At 44.5% G+C, this 25701-nt stretch overlaps 2 protein-coding genes across 2 annotated transcripts in view; both read left to right on the forward strand.

Annotated features, from left to right (window-relative positions):
- The window catches only part of EMB2773 (PHD finger family protein), a 113297-nt gene extending 90526 nt beyond the window's left edge, over positions 1-22771 (forward strand). Inside the window, exons 25-28 of the mRNA XM_086806798.1 lie at positions 9246-9552; positions 9669-9761; positions 14975-15103; positions 22168-22771. Of these exons, the coding sequence (XP_086662924.1) occupies positions 9246-9552; positions 9669-9761; positions 14975-15103; positions 22168-22512 (874 nt within the window). The 3' untranslated portion in view covers positions 22513-22771. The remainder of the gene's footprint in view (positions 1-9245; positions 9553-9668; positions 9762-14974; positions 15104-22167) is intronic.
- Positions 5573-7500, forward strand: LOC147633647 (uncharacterized). The gene is made up of 3 exons (XM_086806799.1): positions 5573-6347; positions 6431-6752; positions 6875-7500. The coding sequence occupies exons 1-3, from the start codon at positions 5674-5676 to the stop codon at positions 7124-7126; spliced, it is 1248 nt and encodes a 415-aa protein (XP_086662925.1). The 5' UTR covers positions 5573-5673; the 3' UTR covers positions 7127-7500.
- Positions 22772-25701: the final 2930 nt, after the last annotated feature.

Raw genomic sequence — 25701 nt, forward strand, 5'->3', positions numbered from 1 at the left:
ATAGCTCTGCATCATGCATAGCAGGAGTGTGGGCAGCCACTGTATTTGCATCATAAGTGCGCTTGTCATAGCTGTCCAGCTTATACAAGCCTTTGTATCGTGTTCCAGAAGTGACTATTTCATAACCCTTTGATGGGTCTTTTACCAAACACTTCCCATCTTCAAATTCAACCTTTAAACCTTGGTCGTTTATGGCTGAGACGGAGAGCAGATTTTTCTTTATTCCTGGAACATACAATACATTTTTCATACATATATTGGCACCATTGGCTGCAATAAGTATGACATTACCAATTCCCTTTACTGGATATGTGGTATGATACAGTGCGGCCATTTGAAGCATAAACCAAGTGCTGAAATACATCTTTGCATGAAGTGATGTGGCTCGAAGCACCACTATCAAAATACCATGATGCATTCTGTCTGTCAGATGCAATGCAAGACATATCAGTGTCCGAAGCACTTGGTGTGTCACTAGTGCATGTGACCAAAAAAGTGTACTCTTCCTGGATTACATGAACTGATTGCTGTGCTTTGTCATCCGAAGAGTCTGCTACTGCATTGCTTGCTTCTTTCTTTTTCTCTTTTGCAATCCTTTTCCTACATTCACTGATGTAGTGTCCAGGCTTATGGCAGTAGTGACATTTGCCCTTCTTTTTTGGCTTGTTTGCATCCCTTTTGTCAGACTTTTCACCACTAGAAGAGGGCTGTCCATGACCAGCCTTGCTAGACTGTTGTCCCCCATGCTTAAAGCTCTTTGCTTTACCCTTATCCTTGTCTGTAAATGCCTTTTCTCCACCACGGTTGCTCGATATGTTTGCTCTTGTTTGCTCTTCCTGCAAGAGTAAACCCACGAGCTCTTCAAAAGTGACGGGATCACCACCTCCTCTCATTGAGAGGTTGAGAGAGGTGTGAAAGCCCAAGTAGGAAGGCGGTAAAGAATGAAGAGTGTTGGTGACCATCTGTCTGTCTGGGATAACCTCATCAATGTTGAGCAATTGTTCCTGCAAATCTTTCACTTTGGTGAGATGATCTGCCATGGAGTCACCCTCATCCATAGAAAGAAGATCCAATTGCCTCTTCAGGTAGGCAACCCTTGCCTCGTTGTGTACCTAATACATTGCTTCCAATGTGTCCCATGCAAGCTTCGATGTCTTGCACGAACGAATGTGCGGAATAATAGTCCTTTTCATTGAAAGGGCTATCAATGACATGGCCTGTGCATCTCTAGAGTCCCATCTTTTCTGCTCTTGTGTGGGAGCAGGATCTACATCAGGAGCTCTTTGAGCACCTCCCCTTTGAGGCGTGGCTGGCTGAATGGTATGTGGGCGTGTGTCATCACCACACACGATGTCCCAAAGCCCTTTGGCTACCAGCAAATTACGGATCATAAAACTCCAGAGGGACTAGTTAGATCCATCCAGCTTGTCCTCCTGGGTGAGCACACCAAATACATCCGTAGCATTCTGTGCCATGTCAACAAAGTATAACTGCAAGCAAACCAAGCACCAATGTGCACTGCCAGGCAACCAAATGTCCTGTGCAAATGTATGCCTGCAAACCAAAGCAAGTGTAAACCTGCACCAAATTGTCCAATTACACTCAATGTGTATACATATGCGACAAATCGCAGTTGTAATGCCCAATTACATGCTCCAATCAGAAAATCCCCAATTTTTATGCACTCCAATCGCTTCAATGTGCATCTAATTGGCCAATTTTCACAAAAGCCCCAAATTTCTGCAAATGTAAGAGCTCCAATTTGCCAATTTTGACCTCAATTTTGAAAACCCCCAAATTTCTGCAAATAAGAGGTTCAATTTGCTGATTTTGACCTCAATTTCAAAAACCCCCAAATTTCATCTGCAATTTTCTTTTCAATCTGACTTGCACAGGATTCATTGTCTGCAAAATTGGCATATGACCTGCCCTGCAATGGCTGCAGATTTTGTATTTGACCTAGAAATTTGTACAGAAAAATACCTTCAGGCAAGGTGTCGTTGTAGGTGGCCAGTCGTTGCAGGTGGAGACGTTGGAGGGAGTCAAACCAATATGTTGGGTCGAGCAGGCGTGCTGGTGGCAGGCAGGCGAGCAGGCGGAATGTTGAGTAGTCGAGCGAGCCAGAAGCGGGAGACACAAGCGAGTACGGTGCTTTTGAATAGTTAGGAAGGTGCGCTGGCGGCCTTGGACCAGTGCGGGCGCCTGGAGTCGACGATGGAGCAGACGGGTGCTGGCTAGCGAAGAGGTAGGCAGACAAGCGAGAGACCAGCACTGGAGTCGCTAGCGAACGCGAATGGCCTGTAACGGGCGACGGTGAGGTGAGGACGGCAGGTATCGGGCGAGCAGCAGGAGGGAGCATCACGGCGCTGGAGTCGCTTGTCGAGCAGGCGGGACAAAGGCGACGGACGAGTCAGGCGCAGGCTCCCGGTGCTTGTGCTAGGCTGGACCAGCCGGGACGGAGCAGACGGAGGCGCAGGGAGGGTGGACGTGCTGGCTCGAATGGAGCAGGATGACGTGGGCGCCGTGGGTAACGGAATAGACGGACCCCTTGGACGGAACACTACGCTGGAGTAGCGCCGGCAGAACAGGACAGCAGCGCCGGAACGGAACGGAACGGTGGTAAGCGTCGGCCGTTCTGGGCAGCCGGCTGGGGCGCTGACGGAAGAACGACGGGCGTCGATGGAAGAACTGCGGCTGTAGGTGGCGGCGCCGCCCGCGAGCTGGGCGGTGGTGGTGGGCTCCCCACTAGTGCCGCCCGTATTTGGCGGCCGGATGGTGGAGCAGCTGGACGGAACAGGCGGACGGACGTCGACGGAAAAACACAGTGTCGACGGAAATTCGCAATTGACGGAAAAAACACAGCGTCGACGGAATTTTGCAGTTTTTTCAGCAGATTCTGCACAGCCACCACTCCAGGGCCAGCTCCCAGCTCTGATACCAAATGTTGGGTGTTGGACTCACACACTCACACACACAAACCTGCACATTAGGGTTAGGTGCAGGGTAGAGAAGCTCACACACAGAAATGAGAGAGAGAGAGAGAGCCAAAAGTGTGGTATCCACAAAATGCAAGTCAACCCTTGCATGTGTGCTACATCCATATAATATAGAAGTACAAAATATTATATGTTAAGTGTCCTTTCACACTTGATGTCAGCCCTGTTCACACATAGCACTACCATAAGTGAGCATATGCCTACATATTGCAGCCACAGAGGAGGACCCTCCACCACACAGAGACGGATTCGTGAGGTTCTTCACCGACATGTCACACCCATCACAGAGGCCTGACATTCACTCCACAATCAGATCGGTTTTGGCCGAGGCGGGTATCGTCATTAGGTGATCACAGCATATCTCATTCTACACAAGATCATCTGTTGATCACATGTACTGTCAGATGTTTTCATTTTACTTTTTCTTTTAGTTTTCCATGGCTCAGTATATGCATGGTACCATTGTATTACTTTTGGTCTCATAGGCCTTTGGGGTCTTCCGTAGACGTTAGTATAACTCTCTCTCTCTCTCTCTCTCTAAGCTTGACCGAGAGGAGTGACACTAGACAGAGCTATTGAGCTATGGAGATATCGGCGCCCTCGACCTCGTAGTACCTGCCCACGCCCGCGTCACTACAGGAGGATCGGAGCCATCATCTACCGCCACCACAAGACTTTCTGCGGCCGGCCTAGCTTTACTACATTGGGTGCCATGTTGCAGCGTCCTATGCGGGATATTTTAGGGTGATATGAGAGTTGGACACTTTTTGTTTTGGGATAAGATCTAACATTTCGGCTCTTATTGCTTTCTTTGGTTTTTTATTTCTAGTACCCCCATGATGATGTATTTCATGGACATGATGTAACCTTTTGGTCTCGTAGGTCATTTTGGCATTTCTAGATGTTAATACAACTTTCCTTTTTTCTCTCCGCCAAACGCCCCCCGCCGCCCCTCCCCCCCCCCCCCCCCCCCTAAAAGAAGCAACACACACAAGCCCTGAATCAGATCTTGGCAGCAGTCTAGCCAAATTGAGGCGGCCATGTGCTCCTTGTGTCACCCTGTCCCCAATGTCCGAGACTGCTCCCCCTTGCATTATGGAACACTTGGTGGACTTTGCCTTCTTCAAGTGCCTCCCTGTAGAAGCCAGCTGTTTGGCGGAGGTAGTGGCGCCTCCCTGAGTGTGCCTGGTTCTCCACCATTCTTGCTCCTCTGTCAAAGATGTTGGCGTGCCGATTTTTCTCCTTTCCTCTCAGTGTGGTTTCTGAGTGGGAGTGGGAATGCGACTAGATGGAGGACGCCTTTATGAGCTAGGCCATTCACTTCTCAGGAGGCCATTTAGCTGGCTTGGTAAGAGATGGAGCTTGAGTCCTTCGAGTTGTTGAGAGGTCCAGTTGTTCATCTTCTTCTACTTCAACTTCGCTGCTGAGACAGGGGTCTTGGAAGAAGTATATACACAATGGTCACCCTGGGAAGCTCGTGCCAGCACCAGTGTTGCATAGAAACGCGTTTTATACACTTTCAAAACGTACGAAACATTTCGAAACGTTTCGTACAGTATGAAACGCGTTTCATACATCATGCAGTTTTTAAAAACCTTAAAAAACGTTTTCTTTCGTGGATTCATACGGCGCAGATTATCACGCTTCCCAGTGGCTGCCGCATGTGAGTTCGCCGATTTGCATGCCATCCTTCTTGTCCTTCCATCGCTTCTGTCGACCCCCTGCTCCTTGGTGTCCTTCCTCCTTGTGGAGGTCTTCCAAAGGGGTAATGTCATGTTTTGCTTTAAGTTGGTTTTCTCTGCACAACTCACAAAACAGCACACTTTTTTCTCTTCCATCAATATTTATGGCATATCTTCCACGGTCCACCCTTGCTCTATTGAGATTAGTTTATGTTATGTGTCGCACTTGCAGGGCCAACAATCTGCATTTATCCTCGTCTTGTAGGATGCCTCGAACAGGTGATTCTCTTTGGAACAATGTGACCTTCGAGTCTAGATATGGTGGCTCAGGCTCCGGAAAGTGGAAATGCAACTTTTGTGCTGATAAGCACCATGGCAGTGTCACCAGGTTGAAGGCACATTTCTCACAAACAAAGGGTTTCGGCATTGGGCCATGTAAGCATGTGCCACAAGAAATCTATGATAGCCTCAAGGCTTGGAAGGCCATGCAGCTAGGTATCCCCCTTGAGGATATCCCCAATCTGGGAGAGCCTGAAGCACGTCAAAGTGTCTCCAAGAGGACTTGCAGTATCAGAGAGGAAGATACCAGTGGTGAGGTTGCAGGTGGTGTTGCAGGTGATTCTAGCTCGGCACCTCGAGCCAAAATAACTAGTCTTCCAGTGCTCAAGAAAGGACATGTACAGACAGGGATGCAAAAGGCTGCGGAGTTGATGAAGTTGTTTATTCAATGTGGATTATCCTTCCACATTGTCAGGACTCCTCGATGGAAGAAGGCAATGAGAGCTATCTCCCTCATTGGGTGTGAGTGGGATGGCCCCTCCTACGAGACATTGCGCACTACTGAGCTTCGCAAGGAGCAACTGGCTGTGGAGATGGAGATGGAGCCTGTCAAGGCCACTTGGGCAAAGTATGGTTGTACTTTGCTTTGTGATGGATGGACAGATGCGCGGAAGAGAAATGTGTACAACATTCTTGTGTCCTCCTGCAAAGGCACAATGTTCATTCGTGCCATAGATGCATCGGTGCCAGGGATAGTGGTTACAGGGGAGTTCATTATGTCCCACATGCGCCAGGCAATCAATGAAATTGGGCCTGATAACATTGTGCAGGTGATCACGGACAATGGGTCCAATTGTGTATCCATGGGCAGGATGTTAGAGGAGGAGTTCCCCAAGATTGTGTGGACACCTTGTGCAGCACACAGCCTTGACTTGATGATTGAGGATGTGGGAAAGCTTGATTGGGTGAGCCATGTATTTTCAGCTGCATCTACCATGGTGAACTTTGTCACAAAGAGGCCAAAGGTTTTGAGCATGTACAGGGCCAATAGTGATCTTGAGCTTCTAAAGCCCTCCAAAACTCGGTTTGCATATATGTTTATTGTGGTGGAGAGACTAGTGAGAGTGCGACATGGCTTATTACGCACTGTTGTGTGTCGTGAATGGACAGCATGGGAGGACAAGGATGAGCCCAAGTCTATAGCATTCTCTCGTATGGTCATGAGAGATACTTGGTGGCAGGATGCAGAGGGACTTGTGAAGGCACTTCAGTCCATGTATAGTGTCCTTCGGCTCACAGACATGGAGGGAAGTACCATTGGGCTGCTTTATGAGTTCATGGACAGAATTGGTGAAGCTCTCAATGATTTCACTACCTTGTCGCGTGACAGGTGCTCACCCTTGGGCTTTAACTTTAGTCTTTGAGTTATTTTATAAATCTTGATCTCTTATGTATGTCACATGTTACATGTAGAGTTCAAGATATTAAGGAGATCTGGAATCGACGTTGGGATTGGTTTCATAGGCCAATCCATGCTGTTGCTCACATTTTGCATCCCCTTTGGAGGAATGAGGAGCAATACCTCAATGAGGAGCTAGAGTCAGGATGGATCGAGTACATTACCAAGTTGGTGGGAGTGGGAGGTGATATACAACTGATGAGAAAGCTCGAGGATGAGCTTCTCATTTACCGCAACGGTAGCCATATGTTTGGGCGAGCTACTGCATTGCTCAGGGAGACACAGTTGGAGCCAGTGTCTTGGTGGGAGAAATACGGTATTGGGACACCCAACTTGGTAAGGTTTCTTGATTCTTGAATCTTGTATCTTTGTCTCGTGAGTCCTATTCTTTCAAAATCTACATTCAAATGCTACTCTCTTTTTGACTCCAACTTAACATTCTTTTTTGTGCAATGTAGAGACGGATTGCACTGAGAGTTCTCTCCCAGGATTGCAGTTCAGGGCCTTGTGAGAGAAACTGGAGTACATGGGCTCTTTTTCACACGAAAAAGAGAAATAGACTGTCCTCAGCACAATTGGAGAGGCTTGTCTTTTGTCATTGCAATCTCCGATTGCTAGAACAAAAGGGTCATCCCATTGAGCCTCGCCAAGTGCAAGGAGATTCCCGACATTCCTCAGGAGGAGAGAGACATCTATTCTATGCTCTATGAGGAGATCATGGCTCCGGCTCGCACTACACGATCTTCTCGAGAGGCTAGTACTAGTGGTGCACCTGCACCTCTAGAGGATGAGGCCTTTGAGGACTCGGCTACCGGCAGTGACCTTGAGAGTGAGGCTGCAGAGGCAGAAGATGCAGATGAGGATGCAGATGGTAGCTAGCAGCTGCCAGTATCATTTTATTTGGACATGTTATTTAGTTTGAACTTTGGACATGTTATTTATTTTGATCTTGGATTTTGAGTCATGAATCATCACCCACGTGGTGATGCTTTTGATTTTTGTTTAGTCATCAGTGATCACCCACGTGATTTGTGATATCATCATATCTTACATGTATTCTGTTTTTATTGAAATGAATTCAATGTGGTCTCTTATAAGTTATGCCAATAGTTTTTTCTTTTGTGTATTTCAAGTAAAAAATATACATGTTTTTTCTGTTTTGTATGAAACCTTTTTTTACCCGTTTCTTATCTTTTATGAAACGTTTCAAAACGTATGAAACCCGTTTCATACTTGCCGTTTCTGAAACGCCTGGCAACTATGGCCAGCACGAGCATCGAGTAGATTTTCTTTTCTACCCAACCAGGCTCACGTGGAGCATTTACACCCCTAGATGGACTTCAACTATTTCGAATCAAAACCAGCCTCTACTTTCTCACACTCTAGGAGATGTCTTGGAGATCCCACAAACTTCTTCCATAGCCATGTGGATCGTCTCTTGGTACTCTGTGGTCTCAGTGGCACTGTTTGCATTGGGGCCAAGATGGTGTGCGAGGAACTCTAGCGAGCCCTCCTAGGGGGGTGCTATATGCTTTCCTGATCGAGGAGCATCACTTGATGACAGATAGGACCATGCACTGTGTGGGGAGCTTTTCTCCATAGTCACACTTTTTGGTCCCCAGCTTTTGGCCCCTAGGGGAACCAGGGAGGAGGGTGTTTCTCTATTAGCAGCCAACTCCTCGCCCAGGTGGTTGATCATGCCTGGTCAATCACAATGGGCTCTACTTTGTCTTGAGGAGGACCATGTGGGTCTCCTCAACATCTATGCCCCAAATGGGGCATGTGACAAGACTGAGTTTTGAAATTCGGACATAGGTACAATAGGGACTCACGCCCCCAGCAGATTGTTAGTGCATGGGGAGAGATTTCGACATGGTGAAGGCCGTGCAGTGGCAGCACTGAAACCACAATTGTGGGGGTTGGGGGCGTTGTCTCCTAGGAGCTGCTTTTTGTGCTGGGGGGACATAATGCCTGGCACTTGTCAGAGTTTGGCAAGGCTCCCCTTAGTCTGCACTTTGCCATATTGAATTGGCATGCCAGTGCCCCGAGTTTGGTTCAGATAGACTGGTTTTATGTTGATGATCATGTTGTGTTATTTCAGAGCTTATGTGTGTGTAGCCATGTGTGAGCTTAAAGGCTAAGTGTGTAGTTGTATGTGATCCACCTCTTATGGGTGGATAAGCATGCATTAAATAAGGGTCAAATGGTTTGGTATAAGAAAAGCCTATAAAACTAAGGCTTGTACTTCATTTTTTCATCAATCAAACTATGAAGCATTGAGTCGTGCAAACACTCTCTCTTAAACCTTTGTTTTCTCTTCTCTCTCCCATGGCTCCCCATTGTCACAATTGGTATCAGAGCTACTGTGAGCTGCGCCGACTCTGCCTGTTTGCGCCGACTCCGCCCTCTCTGGATCGCACCACCGTTTCAGTCACCTCCGCCTGTTGGCGTCACCCATACCGGCGGACCTTATGATAAGGTGCTGGCTGGGTGGACTGGGGGGGCAAGGACCTCGGCTGAGCCGCAGGCAGTGCTAGGCTCCACAGGCCCTTGCCAGGCAGAGCGCCTTTTTCGCTCGCCAGTGGTGTTTTTTAACGCCCGTCGACCATCTGCTTATATTTTTCCGCTGTGTGCTGTTGACATCCTGCTCTTGGCTCCCACCTGCGCTGCTAGTGCCTTCCACTGCCTGTTTGCAGATCTCTCCTGTCCTTCCTAACCCACCGTGCCCACCTACGCAGCCCTTCACCCGAGCGCCGACCTGCAGTGTGCGTGTGTGTGTGCTCGCAGTTTTAAAAGTGTCAAAACTTAATCTTTTCTTTGGCTTTTCAGGTACTGCACAGAGGTTCTTGCTTCCTTACCTTTTAGTTTACCTGACGAGCCTCTATATCTTGTGTATGCCATTAATCGTATGGTGCAAGTCCGAGCAGGTGCTGTTGAATCAAATATTAAAACATTAATACTTGAGGGTCCTCTTGGAGTTGTTGCAAAGCAAGTTACAGAATGTTTGGTAGCTCAAAGGCAACAAGAGAGTGAAAATGCCTACAACCTGGATGCAGTACAACCTCAGACAACTGAAGAATGCATTGTTGTCGATGATACTGATGGAATTCCAGAAGACGCTGTCTCAAAGCTGAAGGTGAATAATGTGCATTTTAATTTCATCTACACAGTAGCCAGCGCTAGAGTAGCTGCAAACAGGTTAATGGATATTCAAAGGAGTTCATTTTTTGAACAAAGATGTGTTTTTTTCAGGCCGAGTGCCTAGCAGCAGTTGCATTGGCATTGTTGTTGCGGTTAAAGCGTCATGTGAAAATTGTCTACAACCTGAGTGATGCTCGCTGCCAGGTAAACGCTTTTTGATTGTTTATATCTCAACTCTCGCTTGTTGGTATTGCTTTGAGGCACACACTAGTTATTTAGATGCGTGTGGAAGGCAGTGCCTCACAAGACCTAATTATCAGTCTCTTAATCGAAAGAAATAAAGCATATGCATACAGTGTGCTCTGGACTCAAAGAACTGGGCAGGCTACCCCCATACTTTTATTTGTGAGCTCTCATGAACCGTAGTAGGCAGAGACCTTTTACTAATAACTGCATTAATACCAAGTGAAAGATCCCAAGTTTAATCAGTCAATCAAATTCAAGAAGAATAAATCAGAAGGTTAGTGCTTGGGGAAAGAGGATCTTGTGCTTACTTTTTAGAGGGTTTTATTCCTAGAATAGCACAGGGCAATATATAGAACTCTTCTTGCATGCTTTTGTTTTTAGTGATCGTGCTTTTCAATCCTGACGTCAAAAGCAAGTGCTTGCTGTTGTCAAATGCTAGTTAAATGTTGATAGAACTCTCTTCCAGGGCTGCTCAATCCAAGTTGAAGGCTGGTCAATGCAAGTCAAATGCTAGTCAAATTTCAATGTCGAGAGGTCTAATCAACATGGTCAAGACTGGTCTACACTAGTCAAGACCACCAAAAATGGCAAAATTCATGAAATTAGGTCAAAAGCATTTGATATTTTACATGTTTTTCTGCTCCTATCTTTGAAGCTCAAGATAAATGTGAGGGAGGTTACTGGAATAACATGCCTTCAGTTTCCACTATGGGAGTTATTAGATTCAAATGCTGCACCTCCCTTTCGGGAGGCAAGGGTGCTACTGCGGGGATAAACCTCAGGATGCAAAGCTCAAGATAGTTCCAATATTCCTTTTGATGGATTTTGTGCTACACGATCTTTACTACTGCTCCTCTAGTAGCTTTGAAGCTCGAGACACTTTGGAAAGCAACCATAACATATGTTTATATAGTTTTTGCAATAAATAAAGCTGTTTGTTTTCCTCTTGATGTTTTTTGACTCTGTTGCCTTTGCTATGCTATACTTAAGTGAAGTTCTTTCTAGCTTAGTTCTTGATATCATCTATAGGACGTTTTTTATTGGTTAATAGGCTCTCTAATGGTCATTCAATCTCTGTTAGAGTGGCTTCACTTTGAAGGATCCAAGGTAAGACGTGTCCTTCCAAAGTGGTATCGAATATAACGAGAAGTGGAAGACATAAGATACCTAAACTACTGCCATATTGTTGAGTAAAAGCTGTTTTTACAGACCGTGTCAAAATGGCTTAAGGCTGATGTAAGATGATTGGGCTTTGCTAGTATTGGCCATAACATAGTGGTCAACTCAATCCTATGTGGTTTGTGGTGTGAAGCTTCAACTGGTTTTCATGGATGACCCATAGGGCTAATGCACGTCTTTGGATTTGTTGAAGATCAAAATGTCAACCCAACGGGCGTCACCAAGAATTTGAACAATCCAAAAGAAGTCCAAAATGCAATCTTCTGTAATTCCCTTGGTTAAGGTTGAGCACAATCTCGTTAGACTTACCATTAATATCACCATTAAACAGGATAGCATATGGCGTGCATTGAACTTGTTCCAACTTCCAAGTGCTGAGCCTCGCTTAAGGACTCTTTACAAGATGTGCAAGATGGAGCTTACAGAGCTCAAGCAACGGAGGAGATGCTGCCGAAGGTTTGGTCAGGCCAAGTTCCTTGCCATTCAGAGCTCTTTTGATCAAGAAGAAGGACGGGTGCATACGCTTGTGTGGCCGTTCAACAAGCTCACCATCAAGGAAAAGTTTCCTTTAACGATATGCTAGATCAGCCAATGAGCTCTGTGATTTTCAGCAAGCCGGAATTTATCACCAGGTACGGATTGCGCCAAATGCCCATTCAGAATTGTCATCCTTGTACCACCGAGCAACTACAAGAGAAGTTGATGGAAAGTGAGAAGCATGACCACATGAAAAAGGGGAAGGACAAATCTGTCCCAAACCTGCAAACTGGCGGCGGACAGCCACTTAAAAGAGATGTAAATAATGCCAAAAATGGGGTCTATAGCTGAAGCTAACTTCGAGAAGAAGAGTGGGTACAAAAGGCCTAACTATGGGCTAACACCCGAGAAGGAGCAATATATGTGTGAAGGGAAGTGCTTCAAATATGGTAGCAAAGACCACATAACTACACAATGCTTGAATAAAGTTGAAGTGCAAGAAGGATAGATCTCTATGTAGGTGTTACTCAATGCGTTCAATAAGGCATTATAATGCTAGAGGATACTTTCTATTATGCATAACAGACTGTAAGCATATTGTAGATGCCGGTTTTGCAGGGGATATCGTCTTGGTTGTAAGGTTCACTCAAGCCTAAGGAAACCATAAATAAAGTTTTTCTTTTTCTTGGCTAAGAAAGTATTGATCGTGATGATGTGTATGGGTGCTCTTCAAGCTTTGTGGATTCCTACAGATCCATATGAAGCCATGTGGGGGTGTGGGGCTGGGGGGGAGCTTTTGAAAGGTTGTATGTGTAGGAGAATTCTACGTTGGCTGTGCTGGCAAAGTTCTGTACTGCATTGGTAGCCATGAATCATTGGGCGAATACCTGCAGCCTAGTATGTCAATGCGACGATGGATATTGCTTGATTAGGTGCATCACTAGACACGATTGATGTCCTTGGGAGGAAGCATTTCAGTTGTGGACAACTGCTTTTAGAAGCCGCATGCAGGAGTGTGGGGGCGATTCCTGTGTGGTGGCTGAGTATTCCCATTAGAAGTTGTGTTTATCCATAGTACTGGCTCGAATGTTAGTCTATTGAAGTACATTTGAAGACAATGTTCACACAGAAATTTCAAAATGTCTGCTTCATCCTTAATTGTGACAAGATGGGTAAAATTAGTGGCGTCCTCATCCATGAAGGGAGTGACCAAGAATAAATGCTTGAATTCCACTTGCCAGACCACTAGTGTGGCATTTTGGGCTTCATAACAGATTCATGTATTGATTCCTTTGCCAAACCTTGTTATTTGTCTTTCAATGGAGGTCAGCTCAAAACAAGTGCGTCCAGTGGCCTGTTTTGTGATAACATCCTTGGTGTTTCCATTGTCAAAGACAACCACCACCTTCTGTCCACCTATGTAGCCAAAACACTCAAATTTGGTGAAAGACTCCTCGTGTAGTTTCTAGCTCTGGGTTGACAAGGGTGCCAACTGTTGGTGCTTGAGGGGTTTGACTTGGTGGAGGTGGCTTGAGATGCATCCATAGAGGTAGACATATTAAAACCGGTCATCTCTTATAGGGCATTCATGCCCAGCTTTTAATTGTTTTACATCCATTTCCAACGCATTTTGCACTTTTTCTCCACCTTCCTCCAACCCCTTTACTTGCATAGAGGTCTTAAGCTCCTCAAACTCTTGTTGGAGCTACCCCATTTTTTGTTTAGATTCTGTGCATTTGGCCTCACTTAATTGGTGGCCACTGGTCAGGCTTTCCTTAGAGGCAGACGATTCCACTCTCATGGCTTCAATTACTCCTTTGAAATCCGTTTTTCAATTACTTGCATTAGAGGCAGTCTCCCTTTTGTGGCATCCTCTTGGAGACTCAAGATTTCCTTGATGCAAGTAAGAGCTTCCAGCACACGTGTGACCTTCCCATTGTCAGCATGGGCATTCAGTTCCCAAGGTATCTGTCATTTTTCCCTGCAATCCATTCCACTTGGCTGATCTTGTCATTGCTGTGAACCTGCACTTACGAAATTCAAGAAAAGAATGCGAGGGATGAACGCCATGTGCGATGGGTTGAAGGGTATACTGGGCAGGGAAGGCACGCAGTGTGACATTGGGGCAGTCACAGGCGCGCGATGGGTTGGGCAGAGTATACTTGGCAACGAAGGTGCGTAGTGCAAACAATGGGCGGCCAAATGCACGCAACGCAGTCGAACAAGGCATACAGGTGGCGGTGTGCAGCATGAACATGGGACGACAGCCATGTGTGTGCAGCGCAGGTAAACTTGGCGTAGCGCGAGAAGCCGTGGGCCCCCCACCGGGGGGGGTGTGTTTGCAACAGTGCACAAGTGATCTGGGAGGGGCTTTGCATAGCTTCGTCTTATGGGATCACAAACGAGAGACAAAGAAAGATAGATAGATAGATGTATTAAGCGTCTACTAAACCCAATTGGCCTATGAGAACAAAGTGATACAATAATCTCCATGGCATATCTCATCATTGAATAGAAAAGAAAATAGAAATAAAATAGAACAAAACAAAGCTCTCGCACTGGAGTGATACAAAAATGTCCATGAAAATCTCATCGTGGAATACAAGGAACATGAAATGTAAAACATGAGAGGAGCATCAGTCCCCAATAGATGGTATACCACTCTCCAATATATATATCATAGGGCTAATGAGTATGGCCGAGAGGTCTCTCTCAGCTACATTATGTGGAAAGGTAGCGCGATTAAAATGTTGAAACTGTGTAAAGGACCATTATGGAACATGTTTTAGAAAGAGTAGTTGGAAAAGAAGCTTGCAACTTCTTGGATGGTGGCTATATGCAAGTTCATATTGACCCTACAGACCAACGCAAGACAGCTTTTATTACAGAATGGGGCTCCTTTGCATATAAAGTTAATGCCTTTTGGTTGGACCAACACCCTTGTGACCTTCCAAAGATTAATGTGTATAGCATTTAGAGACTACTTCATATAATTTCTCGAGATCTTTATGGATGACCTAGCTGTGGCATCTCTTTGGAAAGAACATTTGGATTGTCTCAGAAAGGTATTAGGATCTCTTTGATTCCGGAAAAATGTCAGTTTATGGTAAAGCTAGGTGTGAACCTAGGACACGTTGTGTCAAAGGATGGTATTTAAACTGATGACAGTAAAATCAAAATAAATTTGGAATTACCACCTCCAACTAATGCTAAGGGAGTACACAGATTTATGGGACATGTCGGTTACTATCAACGATTCATGTACGCTGATATTGCCCATCCTCTATACCAACTTTTAATTGTCTTTGTTTGGACTGATGAGTGTAAAGAGTCTTACGAGAAACTAAAGAGAGCAATTGTGTCAGCTCCAATTCTCAGAGCACTGAAATGGGATGTGATTTCTCATGTACACATTGATGCATCAGCATTTACTATAGGGTGTATATTGAGAGAGAGAGAGAGAGAGAGAGAGAGAGAGAGAGAGAGAGAGAGAAATGTGGGGTACTGTTTAACAGGCGTTCACTCCAACAGAACCTATCAAGCTAGGAGAGACTTTGTCCAAACAAAATGTGAAGGATTTTAACTTCAAAGAAATCCCGACAACTTTTACAAGAACTATTAAGCAAATGTTGGAGCAGTACCAGGTAGAGTCAATTTTCTTATTGTTTTCATAGATGTCTCTTTGTGTGTAAATTTCCATGCCTGTTGGGGGTCAAGGCAAAATGCTTTTGGTTTATGGCAGCTTATTGTTCGACTTTTGTCGTTGAAAACTCCATGTCTGTTTAGTAGTAGTAGATTTTTTAAAGGAAAAGATTATGAATGTGGCACTCAACTCTAATAGATACCGATTGTATGTCACGGGTTTGTTTGATGTAGTATAGTGCTCTTGCCATTGCATCATAGGATCTCCACAGAGAAAAGATGAGGAATAGGCACAAGTCTACAGCCTGTCTTGTTGTTGGCTCCACTATCTTCAGTTCCGGATCATCATGCTTTGGAAAGATCTTGCATGCACATAGTTAGATTCCATGGCCGTATGAGGGGTCTGATTAAGGAACATCATCAAATGCAAACACCCGTAGCTTTTTTGTTTAACATGCTGATCTTTCATACATTTAAGTCATGAATGATTAACATAAAAATTGATCACGAGTTTTAAGAAAAATTAAAAGAGAAAATAAATATGATTATTAATGGCCTGCTCTGTGCTGTAACCTGATGAGCAATCTAGAAGGGGATAGATTCAGTAACTGTGAGCCAGCCTCACAGTCTAACGAGCACACAGCCTTTACCCTTCGTCATGAAAAGATTTGGGCTGTCTGTGTGTGGGCTGCATGAGGATGTGGCAGTCCGCAGTGGATCGTGAGATGCGACGGTGGTCTCGTGATTGTGTACGTAATATAACGGGACTCTTATTACCCTTTGGGCATCCGTGAGGGCACAAGCATACCTTCCGTAATCAAGTACTACTGGAGGCTGTTTTACACAAGCTCAAGTCACCAGAAACAGCCGTTTCCAGATTGGAATGGCGTTTCAGAAATGCCCACAACCATTTCTAAATCAGGACCCATGCAGCACTCGTTCCTAACAGTACTGTGGTTCTTCCCATATGAGAAACATTGTTCAATGTTTTTTGGGCTTTGGAATGCCGCTCCCTTCTACTGATGTGTAAAAGAGGTAAGATTCTGTGTGGTTGGAAAAAGAAGTTGAGAGTCCAAGATTTTATGCCCATTTGAGGGGTCTGATGGAGGAACATCATCAAATGCTAACACCCATCACTATTTTGTGTGTGTGTGTGTGTGTGTGTGTGTGTGTGTGTGTGGGTGTTGAAGTGTGTGTGTGTGTGTGTATATGTAGTGGTGTGTGTGTGTGTGGTGGTGTGTGAGCTCGCCTGGCTCGCCTGCTCGCCTGCTGTTCTGCTCGACCTGCTCGCCCCTTGTGTGTGAGCACGTCTGGTAAGGCGCGCCTGCTTCTTGGTCTGTGTCGGGCCTGCAGCCCTCTTCGCGACCTTCTGAGGGTCCCTTCTTAGCGCACAGAAACACTGTATTCTCATCGTCAATCTGCCCTATCTTCCTCTCTTCCGCGACCTGTCTGCGTGTGTAGGAGTGTGTGTGTGTGTGCGGTGTGTGTGTGTGTGTGTGTGCGCGCGCCTCGCTACAGGTCTCTGTTTTCCCTTCTGTGTAAGATAGTATTCCAATAGCGCTGTCCCCCTTTTTTTCTGATCTGTGTCTTCCTGCTGAATCGAATAGTCTCGATGGCAGAAACAAGCAAGTATTATGTCAAGAGAGCTCTTTCTCCTGAACCTAAAAGACAATCAAGGGAATCTCTGCCCCCCATAGCTCCTTCATCTGAAGATGCTTCCTATGTGTTTGACATGTTGAATGAGGATTTTCAACAAAGTAGAAGAGAATGGATACTACCTGCTCCGGAACTCACTTACAAGATGAAGTTGCCTTCTCTTGTGCATCCTCTGAAGAAGCTCTTTCAAACTGTAGTCATCATCTTTTTTCCAGGTAAAATACCCTCGGCTAATGATGTGGGACAATGGGTGAATTCTCTCCTAGGTGGATGCTATGTAGAAGGAGTCTATTTTGCCTCCAGAGGATTTTATGAAGTTCATCTCGTGGATGCATTGACAAAACAAAAGATGCTGGAAATGTCCCCTTTATTTTTTGGTCGTCAAATGGTACACATCATGCCTTGGTTTCCTAATAAGGATTATCAGAATCTCATTAAACATCACTGCCCTGTATGGGTTGAAGTCGTTGATTTTCCAGATTACATGAGAACAGAGCTTCCAGGTTTAGCAATGACATTGGGACAAGTGATCTGTCCCCCTCGTCCCACAGGTAATAAAAATCGTTTTTGCATCTTATGGGATACTGATAGACCAACCCCCTCTTCTATTGTAGTTGAGATTGAGGGTGTTAATTTGGGAAAGAAATATTTTACTTTGAAATGGGGTATTTTTGCTGGAGCTTGTTTCTCTTGTCACAAGTTCGGGCATCTAGCTTCTGAGTGTCCCTCGATCCTTCATCCGCCTCCTCCAGCTGCCATTCCTCAGCCATCTACTAAAGGAGGTCAAAAGACTTATGTGGAAAAGACCGAAGCTAAAGGAGCAAAGCCTTCAGTTCATACAGGGAACCAAGCCAATTCAACTCAAAACAAGGATAAAGGAAAAAGCAAGCTAGTGGAAAATAATTCATCTTCTCACGAGGGTTGGCAGAATGCAAAGAAGACGGTGCCTCTCAAACAAAGACCTCTCCAATCTCGTAATTGGGATGCTTCTGCTCCATCTCCTGGTCAACCTTCTACCTCTTCGGACAGCCCCATCTCAAAGGCATGGGTCAATGCAGTTAAGAAGGGTATTCCACTTTGTGAAGAAGATGATCTAGTGAGGGAATTGGATTCTGAGGGTCAGCAAGACCTTGTGGCAATGGCAGAGGCCTGATTCCTCCCTTTCTCTTTGAGGATTGCTCATCTCTTGTACATATTTTCATGCGTACTTCTCTTAAATGTTTTTCTTATAACATACAGGGCCTCTGCAATCAGCATAAATGGAGGCTCCTATGGCATTATATAAATAATACTCATCCAGATGTTGTGTGTCTGTAAGAGCATAATCAGCATTCTTTTGCTGGCCAGCATGGGTTCTTTTCAGGATATGATATATTTTATGCAGGATCTGGACAATTCTCTAGGTTGTGTATTTTAGCCAGACATGATCTGCAGAATGATCTTTGTGGCCGATGGATGATTATCCAATGTATGATCAATGGAGAGATTTTTGAAATAGGCTCCTTGTATGCCTCTCAAATTTCAGCTTCCAGAGCTCAAATGTGGGACTCCATAAACCAATATCCTTGGTCCTCAAATGCTCTACTTTGTGGTGACTTTAATAATTCTCCTCACTGGAAGGACAATACCACACATAAATCCCATATGCTTCCCTCTGAAATCCAGCAATGGGAACATATGACTTCATCACTTCATACTGCAGATTTATGGACAGCAACTCACCTTCGGTTTTGGGATTCACATATCATCATAATGCTTTTACAGAATATTGGGCCAGGCTTGATAGATGGTATCTTATTCATGCTCAGCAATATGATGATTATACATGTCAAATGTGGATTGATTATTCTCAACAACTATATGATCACACTCCACTTTGGCTCAACCTTTCATTTGGTATGCCTCTGGATGATATTCAGCTCTCTTTAGTCAGACATTTGCAGGTTAATCAATTATATCTTTCTCATGAAAAATTCCAGCAAATGATCAGATTGGCTTGTAAGCCATTGTTATCCCATGCTCAGGAGGATCTGGATTTTGCTTGGAACTCTTTTGTACATCATATTCAAAATGTCATTAAGGAATATGGAAGATGGTACATGGCAGAAACCAGACAGCATATCCAGTGGGCAAAATCATACAAGCAGTCTTTGGTACAGATTAGCCATCAAAGGTCTCTTTCTGCTTGTGAACAGAATTCATTGTCTTGTGCTTCTTCCATAATTGATGCTAATGATAAACGCAAGCTTTCCAAATAGCAGACAAGGGCTAGAGTTAAACCTATGTTAGATAAGGGTTGCTCCTCGAAATCTTTCTTTCGAAATTTACACACGTACAGACAAAGTCAATCTATCATGAGAGTCAGGAAACCCGATGGTCTTTGGACCCAGACTTTATCGCAGCTAGAAAAACAATGTCTGGATCATTTTCAGCTTCTTTTTTCTCTACCATCTTCTTCTACACCTCAGGCTGCATTGGCTCGGAGCAGATTTATTGAGCTTGTTTCTCCTATTGTTTCTTTGCAAAAAGCTTCAATGTTGGAAATGTCCTTTTCAGATACTGAATTGGATGAAGCCCTCAAGTATTTGGGTAAACATAAATCCCCAGGCTGGGATGGTTTGACGGTTGAATTTTTTGTAGCCCTCTGTGATGAATTGAAGGGTCCAATCTTGAAGCTCATTAATGTAGCCTGGCAGCATCAACATCTTCCCTCAGCTTGGAAGCATGGTCTGGTTAAGCTTCTGCCCAAAAAACCTCTATGTGAGACAATGGATGACTGGAGGCCTATCACTTTGATGCCTGTTATATATAAACTTATTGCTAAAATGTTGGTACATCGGATAAAGGATATCCTTCATGATGGACTTCATCCCAGGCAATATGGTTTTGTTCCAAGAAGGCATATACATGATAATATCTCCAATACTCTCATTGCAATGGAATATGCAAAATACTCTGCTCAAGATGTCTTGGTCATGCAGGTGGATGTGGCAAAGGCATTTGATACGGTACAGTGGGATTATGTTTCTCAAATCATGTCTAAACTTGGTTTTGGGCCAAAACTAGTTAATGTCATATATTGGCTTTACTCAGATTCCACTGCTCAATGCTTTATAGGGAAACATTTGTCTGAGTCTTGGACTCTAGAACGATCAGTTCGACAGGGATGCCCTCTCAGTGCTTTGTTCTATGCTATTGCTTCACATCCTTTGCTTCTTTATATGGATCATCTGGTTGATACTAGACAGTTAGAGGGGCTTCAGATTTCTGGTTCACGGCCTTTCATTGCACAGGCTTATGCAGATGATTCATTCTTCATGCCAAAGAACAGTCCTCTGGAGCATCGCCTATTGATGGATACTCTTTCAGATTTCGGGTTGGCAGTTGGTCTAAAAATTAATTTTCAGAAATCAAAACTCTTACCTCTCAAGCATTGTGACTGGCATGCTATCCTGTGGCCCGGCCAGATTATTTATCCGGAAAGCATAGTAAGACATTTGGGTTATCCCATTGGCTGGAAAATCAGAAATAAGCAACAAATATCTTGGGTGCTAAACAAAATTAAAGACAAATTAGAATATTGGAAGATCTCCACTTGGCCATTGCATGTACGGCTTCGAATTGTTCAGTGCATTGTTCTGGCTTATGTCCAGTTCTACCTTCCTCTCTTACATTGGTCATCTCGAGATCTTTCTTCTTTTATGTCTCAAGCCATGGAGATTTTTTGGAAAACTAAGCTTCATAAAAAAGCTTTAAGGTTGCTCAAAATGGACCTGCTTTGCTCACCAAGAATCCATGGTGGTTTGAATATTATAAGCATCAAATTTCATGTGCTGGCAAGAAAGATCACTATGCTCAAAACCTTTTTTCAACAAGAGCAGCCTTGGTCTATCATGTTGGCAATTTTGTGTGGTCAGATGCGCACAAATGCTTATGGTCGTTGGTTAGTTGATCCATCGGAAGTAGTACTTGGCAAATTTCAAGGTAAAATCCCTGGTTGTCCATTTTCTACTTCCTTGATTCAGGATTGGAAGAAAGTGCTCTCTCGCATCAAATGGTCTCCCCATCCTGCTTCTATAGCTTCCTCGCTTCGAATGGAAAGCATACATTGGAATGCTGTTTTTTACTCTCCCCTTGCTGTACAACAACCAATTAGAGCTTACAATCTTATGAAGTTGGGCATCCGGTTCATTGACGACGTGGTAGATACTCGAGGGCAAATTCTTTGTTTTCCGGCAGCATGCCAACAATACAATCTTGGGATGCCAACATTGGATGTAAGAGACAGGCTTCAAGATTGGCATCTTCAGTCTTCAAGTTCAAGATTATCCTCTCAGCCTTTGCATCTATTGACTTCTATACAGGCTTATCGATTGATATTACCTCCTCCATGGATTGCTCATCATGCTATTTCTCTTTGGCATCTGGATAAGTCTTTAGCTTGGTGGAAAGGAAAACTGACATTGATATGGAAGCTGAAAATGCCATTGAAGCAGAGACTCTTTCTTTGGAGATGCATTGTCGGTATTTTTCCAGTGGGAGTGAAATTGGCTCAAAGAAGGATTGCCTCTCCTCTTTGTCCAAGATGTCATCATACTACTGAGAGTATTCTGCATTTATTGTGGTCTTGTTCATATTCCAGAGACCTTCCTATTTTTTATCTCTCAGATTTCCTGCACACAGGTTCTACAGGTTTTTCTGGATGTTTGGCACGTTATTAGCTTCTTTGTCACAGTAATCTCTGTTTTTCCATTGGATCAGATACTGGGCCTTATGGACCCTCTGGCTACAGCGAAATCATGCATATCTAAACTCACCCCTTCAGCACCCTTATGAGTTCTTCCGAGCCTCTTTGCGGCAGTCCTTATATGATGCCGTACATGAGGAAGATTTGGATGTTTCTTGTGTTCAGCTTTTCTTTTACTGTTTCTGATGGATAGGGCATAGGCTCTTTTCTTGAGCACTGCCCTGTTCTTGCATAGAACTTTTTTACTATTGTTTTTAAGTTCTAGGGTTTAGACATCCTCTTGATGTCAAACCCTTTTGTACATTTATGATATAATGCAATTTCAACTGGTTTTACCAAAAAAAAAAAAGTGTGTGTGTGGGTGTTGTGTGAAGTGGAAGAGCTCACAAGTAAACATTCTAAAAGTTGTCAGTATGGTGAATTCCTCAATGTCCCTTTTATCTGTATGAGATGGAAGAAGGGTGATTGAAGCTGTTTTGACAAAAGAGCAGCACAAAGATGCACATAATGGCTTTTTTTAAATCGACCCTTGTCTGCAACTTCATTCTGTGCATAATGTATCCTTTTTGGTGCTTTTTGTTTGCTCAAATTCCTGGGTCATTTTGGTGCTACCGTGTTTTGATTTGTTTCTGAGGAGACAGTAATATCTGCTGTTGCAAGCAGGCTTTCAAAAGGTTGATGAAAGAAGATTCAATGGACTACTCTACATATACTAGTAACATATCAAGAAAAAGGAATCGGACCTCTGTTCCCTCTGGGGGGCAGCATCTGGAAGATCTGGAAATCCAAGGGAATGGTCATGTACCTAATTTACGACCAGTGCGTAGGAAAAGTGCACCCATAGGCAGTAAGACTGTGTCTGTGGAAGAGGATGATGGGTATAGTGATGATGATGCTGCTATTGATGATGATTATAATGAGGATGATGACAACAATCACTATGGTAAAGTGAAAAGACGCAGACGGAGCAGTAGTACTGGGCGAGTTCGCAAAAAGCAGTTCTTGTAGTATGACTCGTAATGTAGGTCTTGCCTGTCTATGAGCACAAACGTTGGTATAGCTGAGATAGTTTAGAAATCTTCCCTGTGTAACATAACTTGTACAAATCTGGAAATCCCATTGAGAAGTTTCAGAAAGAGCTATTTGGGCTCTCCTGTAAATTTGTAACACACGATTGCTATAGAATGCTATTCACAGTTTTTACAGCAAAATTGCTTTGTAAACCTCACATATTGGAATATATAACATGAACAGTTTTTGCAGTCCTGGAATTGCTTTTGTGGTGTCACTCAATCTTGCATCAGTCACTGTATCCTACGTTGAACAAATAATTACGCTTATTTAATTTAGTCCTTCATTAGTAGAAATCAACGTCTACAAGTAGGTGGACTACAACCCTCAAAGGAAGTATCTGATACAATATAGCAGAAATAGAGAGAAAAGCCGCTGCAAGGGGGGGGGGGTGCGCTTCCTCCGTGGCTGGCCGCTCTTGGAGGGAAGCTACATCGGGGGAGGGAGGGCAAAAAGTCACACGGGGGACTGTATTGCTACTCTACGCTGTAGTCCCCTCACATGTGGGTGGGTCCAGGATCCGCCACCAAACCTGCTGTGCATCCTAAAGACAATGACGCTTGGTCCTTGGACAGTTATGGCACTGTCTGCTGTTGACTTGGCGACTAGCAATCATAAGCCAGGTACGATCCTGTAGGCGACTAGCCACAGAAAGAGGGTGACCTTCTGGCGTCAGAAGCTATCCCATAGCCTCCTCCAGAAGTCGGCAAGGGGCTTCAGCCCTGGGGGTCGTGTGTCAAATGTCGCAGGCCTGCAGGTGGTCGGCTCTAGCAGGTGCCATTGATGCTGTCTATTTGAATGTGCTGGTACTTGAGAAAGGAGAAACAGGGTGGTAGTATGGGGAAGTGGGGTTGCACCAGAACCACTAAGGGGCCCAAGGTGGCTTTCCCGAAGCCATAGTTGCCATGAAGGGTTGTGTACGGCCTCAAGAGGGAAGGGGTTGATGTTGTTGTTGGCTGTGGTTGCCTACCACAAAGGAGAGGTGGCCAATCCTCTCTAATGACAAAGATGGCCATCTAGACCCGGGGAGGGGGGGGGGGGTGGGGTTGTGAATCTGCTTTTGCAGGGAAATGGCTGAGTCGAATATGAAGCTACTTGAAGAGGGTTGACAAGCTCACCGATTCAGTTGGGGCAAAGGTCAGGCAGTCCAAAAGAACATGGGTGCGCGTGCCTAGGGTTTTGCTGGATGGGAGGCTGTTGGAGTTCAAACCAAGGGCTGACAGAGCTGCTCGTTGTTGAGAGAGGGGGGTGATTGAGATACCATGGGCTGAAAAAGGTCAAAGGCTTAGAAGAGACTAGCCACACGGTTGACTTCAAAGAGCTGCCAAATTTGCGGATAGGGGCCCCAGAGAAGATTTAATGAAGGCCTGTTGTCCAGGGGCTGCTGCAAGAAGTAGTATGGTCAGCAACATGATCAAGAAAGTTCTTCCATGACAGCGGGGGTCTACTGCCAGCTCTATGATGCCCACAGCCCCTATGTGGGGGGGTTGATGAATGATGACGCTCCAGGCCACCTTGGTCTGGACGTCTCAATTTTCTAAGTACATGATAAGCCGTTTGATTTGGCAAATGCAGCAATGAGAGGAGGTCCAGTATGAGGTAATGTACCACACGGAAGTGAGGTGTCCTCTAGATGCTCAAGAGAACAGGGGCGATTTGCTGCTTTGGGGAGATGTCGATGCCCACCTGGTTGTGGAGGTTACACACTGGGGTGCTGTGGGGAATCCATAGGGAAGCTTTGATGGGGCGCCAAGTCCGTATCCAGAAATCGCAAGATTTGTGCAAATTGATCGCCCTGGAAGCAAGACAATCTTCAATGGCTTAGGGCATCGAGAATTTCTCCCATACTCAATACATGCTCTAATCACTTGTTCTACCCAGTTCCGGCTTGCTATAGCACTACCAAAGTTGCCCAGCTCTTTAAAGCATTGCCAAAACAGTGTTGGACGTTGAAAAAACAAGTTACACTTCCCCTTTCGGTTCATAGCTTGGATCCACACAGCAGAGACACAGGCATTCCCTCATAACTCTACCAGACTGTTCTTTTCCTCATACCCCTATCACAGCTTCAAAGCGTCAATAGTGTGACCACTTTTCTTTCAGCCAGCATGTCTAAGGCCCAAAACAGCATTAGTTTAGCTCTATAAAAGTTCTCTAACCTATCATATTTATGCCTTAGGATTATCGGCCTTATTCATACATATTAACGGTTTCACTCATCAAACTCACTCAAACGTGCACATACACAAACAAGGTGCTTTTTCTATAAGCTTCCTCACTTCATACTTTTCTCACACAACAGTATAATATATTCTCTCTCTCTCGCACGCGCGTGCATGCACGGCTGCGACACACATGTACAACCCCATAGACTTATTCTTTTTACGCACCAAAATCACTAATGCTTCTTCCTTGGGATAACAACTATTGCTCGACTAAATTGCGCAGTTTAGTCCTATAAGAAGCTTGATAACTCCACAACTAGATTGGTTGTTTGTGGAAAAGCTGTTTAGATTACATGATATGCTAGAGAACACTGTCAGTGCAAAGTTCACAAGTCACTTCTTGTAAGTTGTTCTCAAGAAATTTAATATGCAACTGAATATGAGTTTGATGCTCCTCCAACATCTGATGGTCAAACATAGAGGGTTATGCTTCATACATGTGTCCAAGAGATAGATAACAATGCAAAGCATGCTACCACTAAGTTGCGTCTTATTTGATTTGATATGTGATGCTCCAAACAAGGTCTATAGTCTTGTTAAAACTTATTTCCCTTTTCCCAAATTGAGTTTAGTAAATGTGTTAAAAAAAATTTAGAACCTTGTAAGCTACTAGATTTACAAGGTACCTAGTAAAGAACAAAAAAAACTATCCCTTAAGCAAGCAAGAAGCAAGCAAGGAGATGCTCGTGGCTATGTGCGATGAACTCGTTTGTGGTGGCTGTGAACACAAGCGCCGGGCGCTTTTGCATTGAGGCAGCCCCAAGTGTATCTATGTCTGCATATGCCTGAACGAGTGAGACTCTTGTGGTATGGAATGTAGGAGTAGTGGCTGCAGATATAGCTTGATTTGAGAGAGAGAGAGAGAGTCATGGCATAGCTCAGAAATAAGTTAAGCTTGCAG

This window comes from Cibotium barometz, chromosome 12 (assembly GCF_041138505.1).
Source record: "Cibotium barometz isolate CiBa-2024 chromosome 12, ASM4113850v1, whole genome shotgun sequence".
Lineage (NCBI taxonomy): Eukaryota > Viridiplantae > Streptophyta > Polypodiopsida > Cyatheales > Cibotiaceae > Cibotium > Cibotium barometz.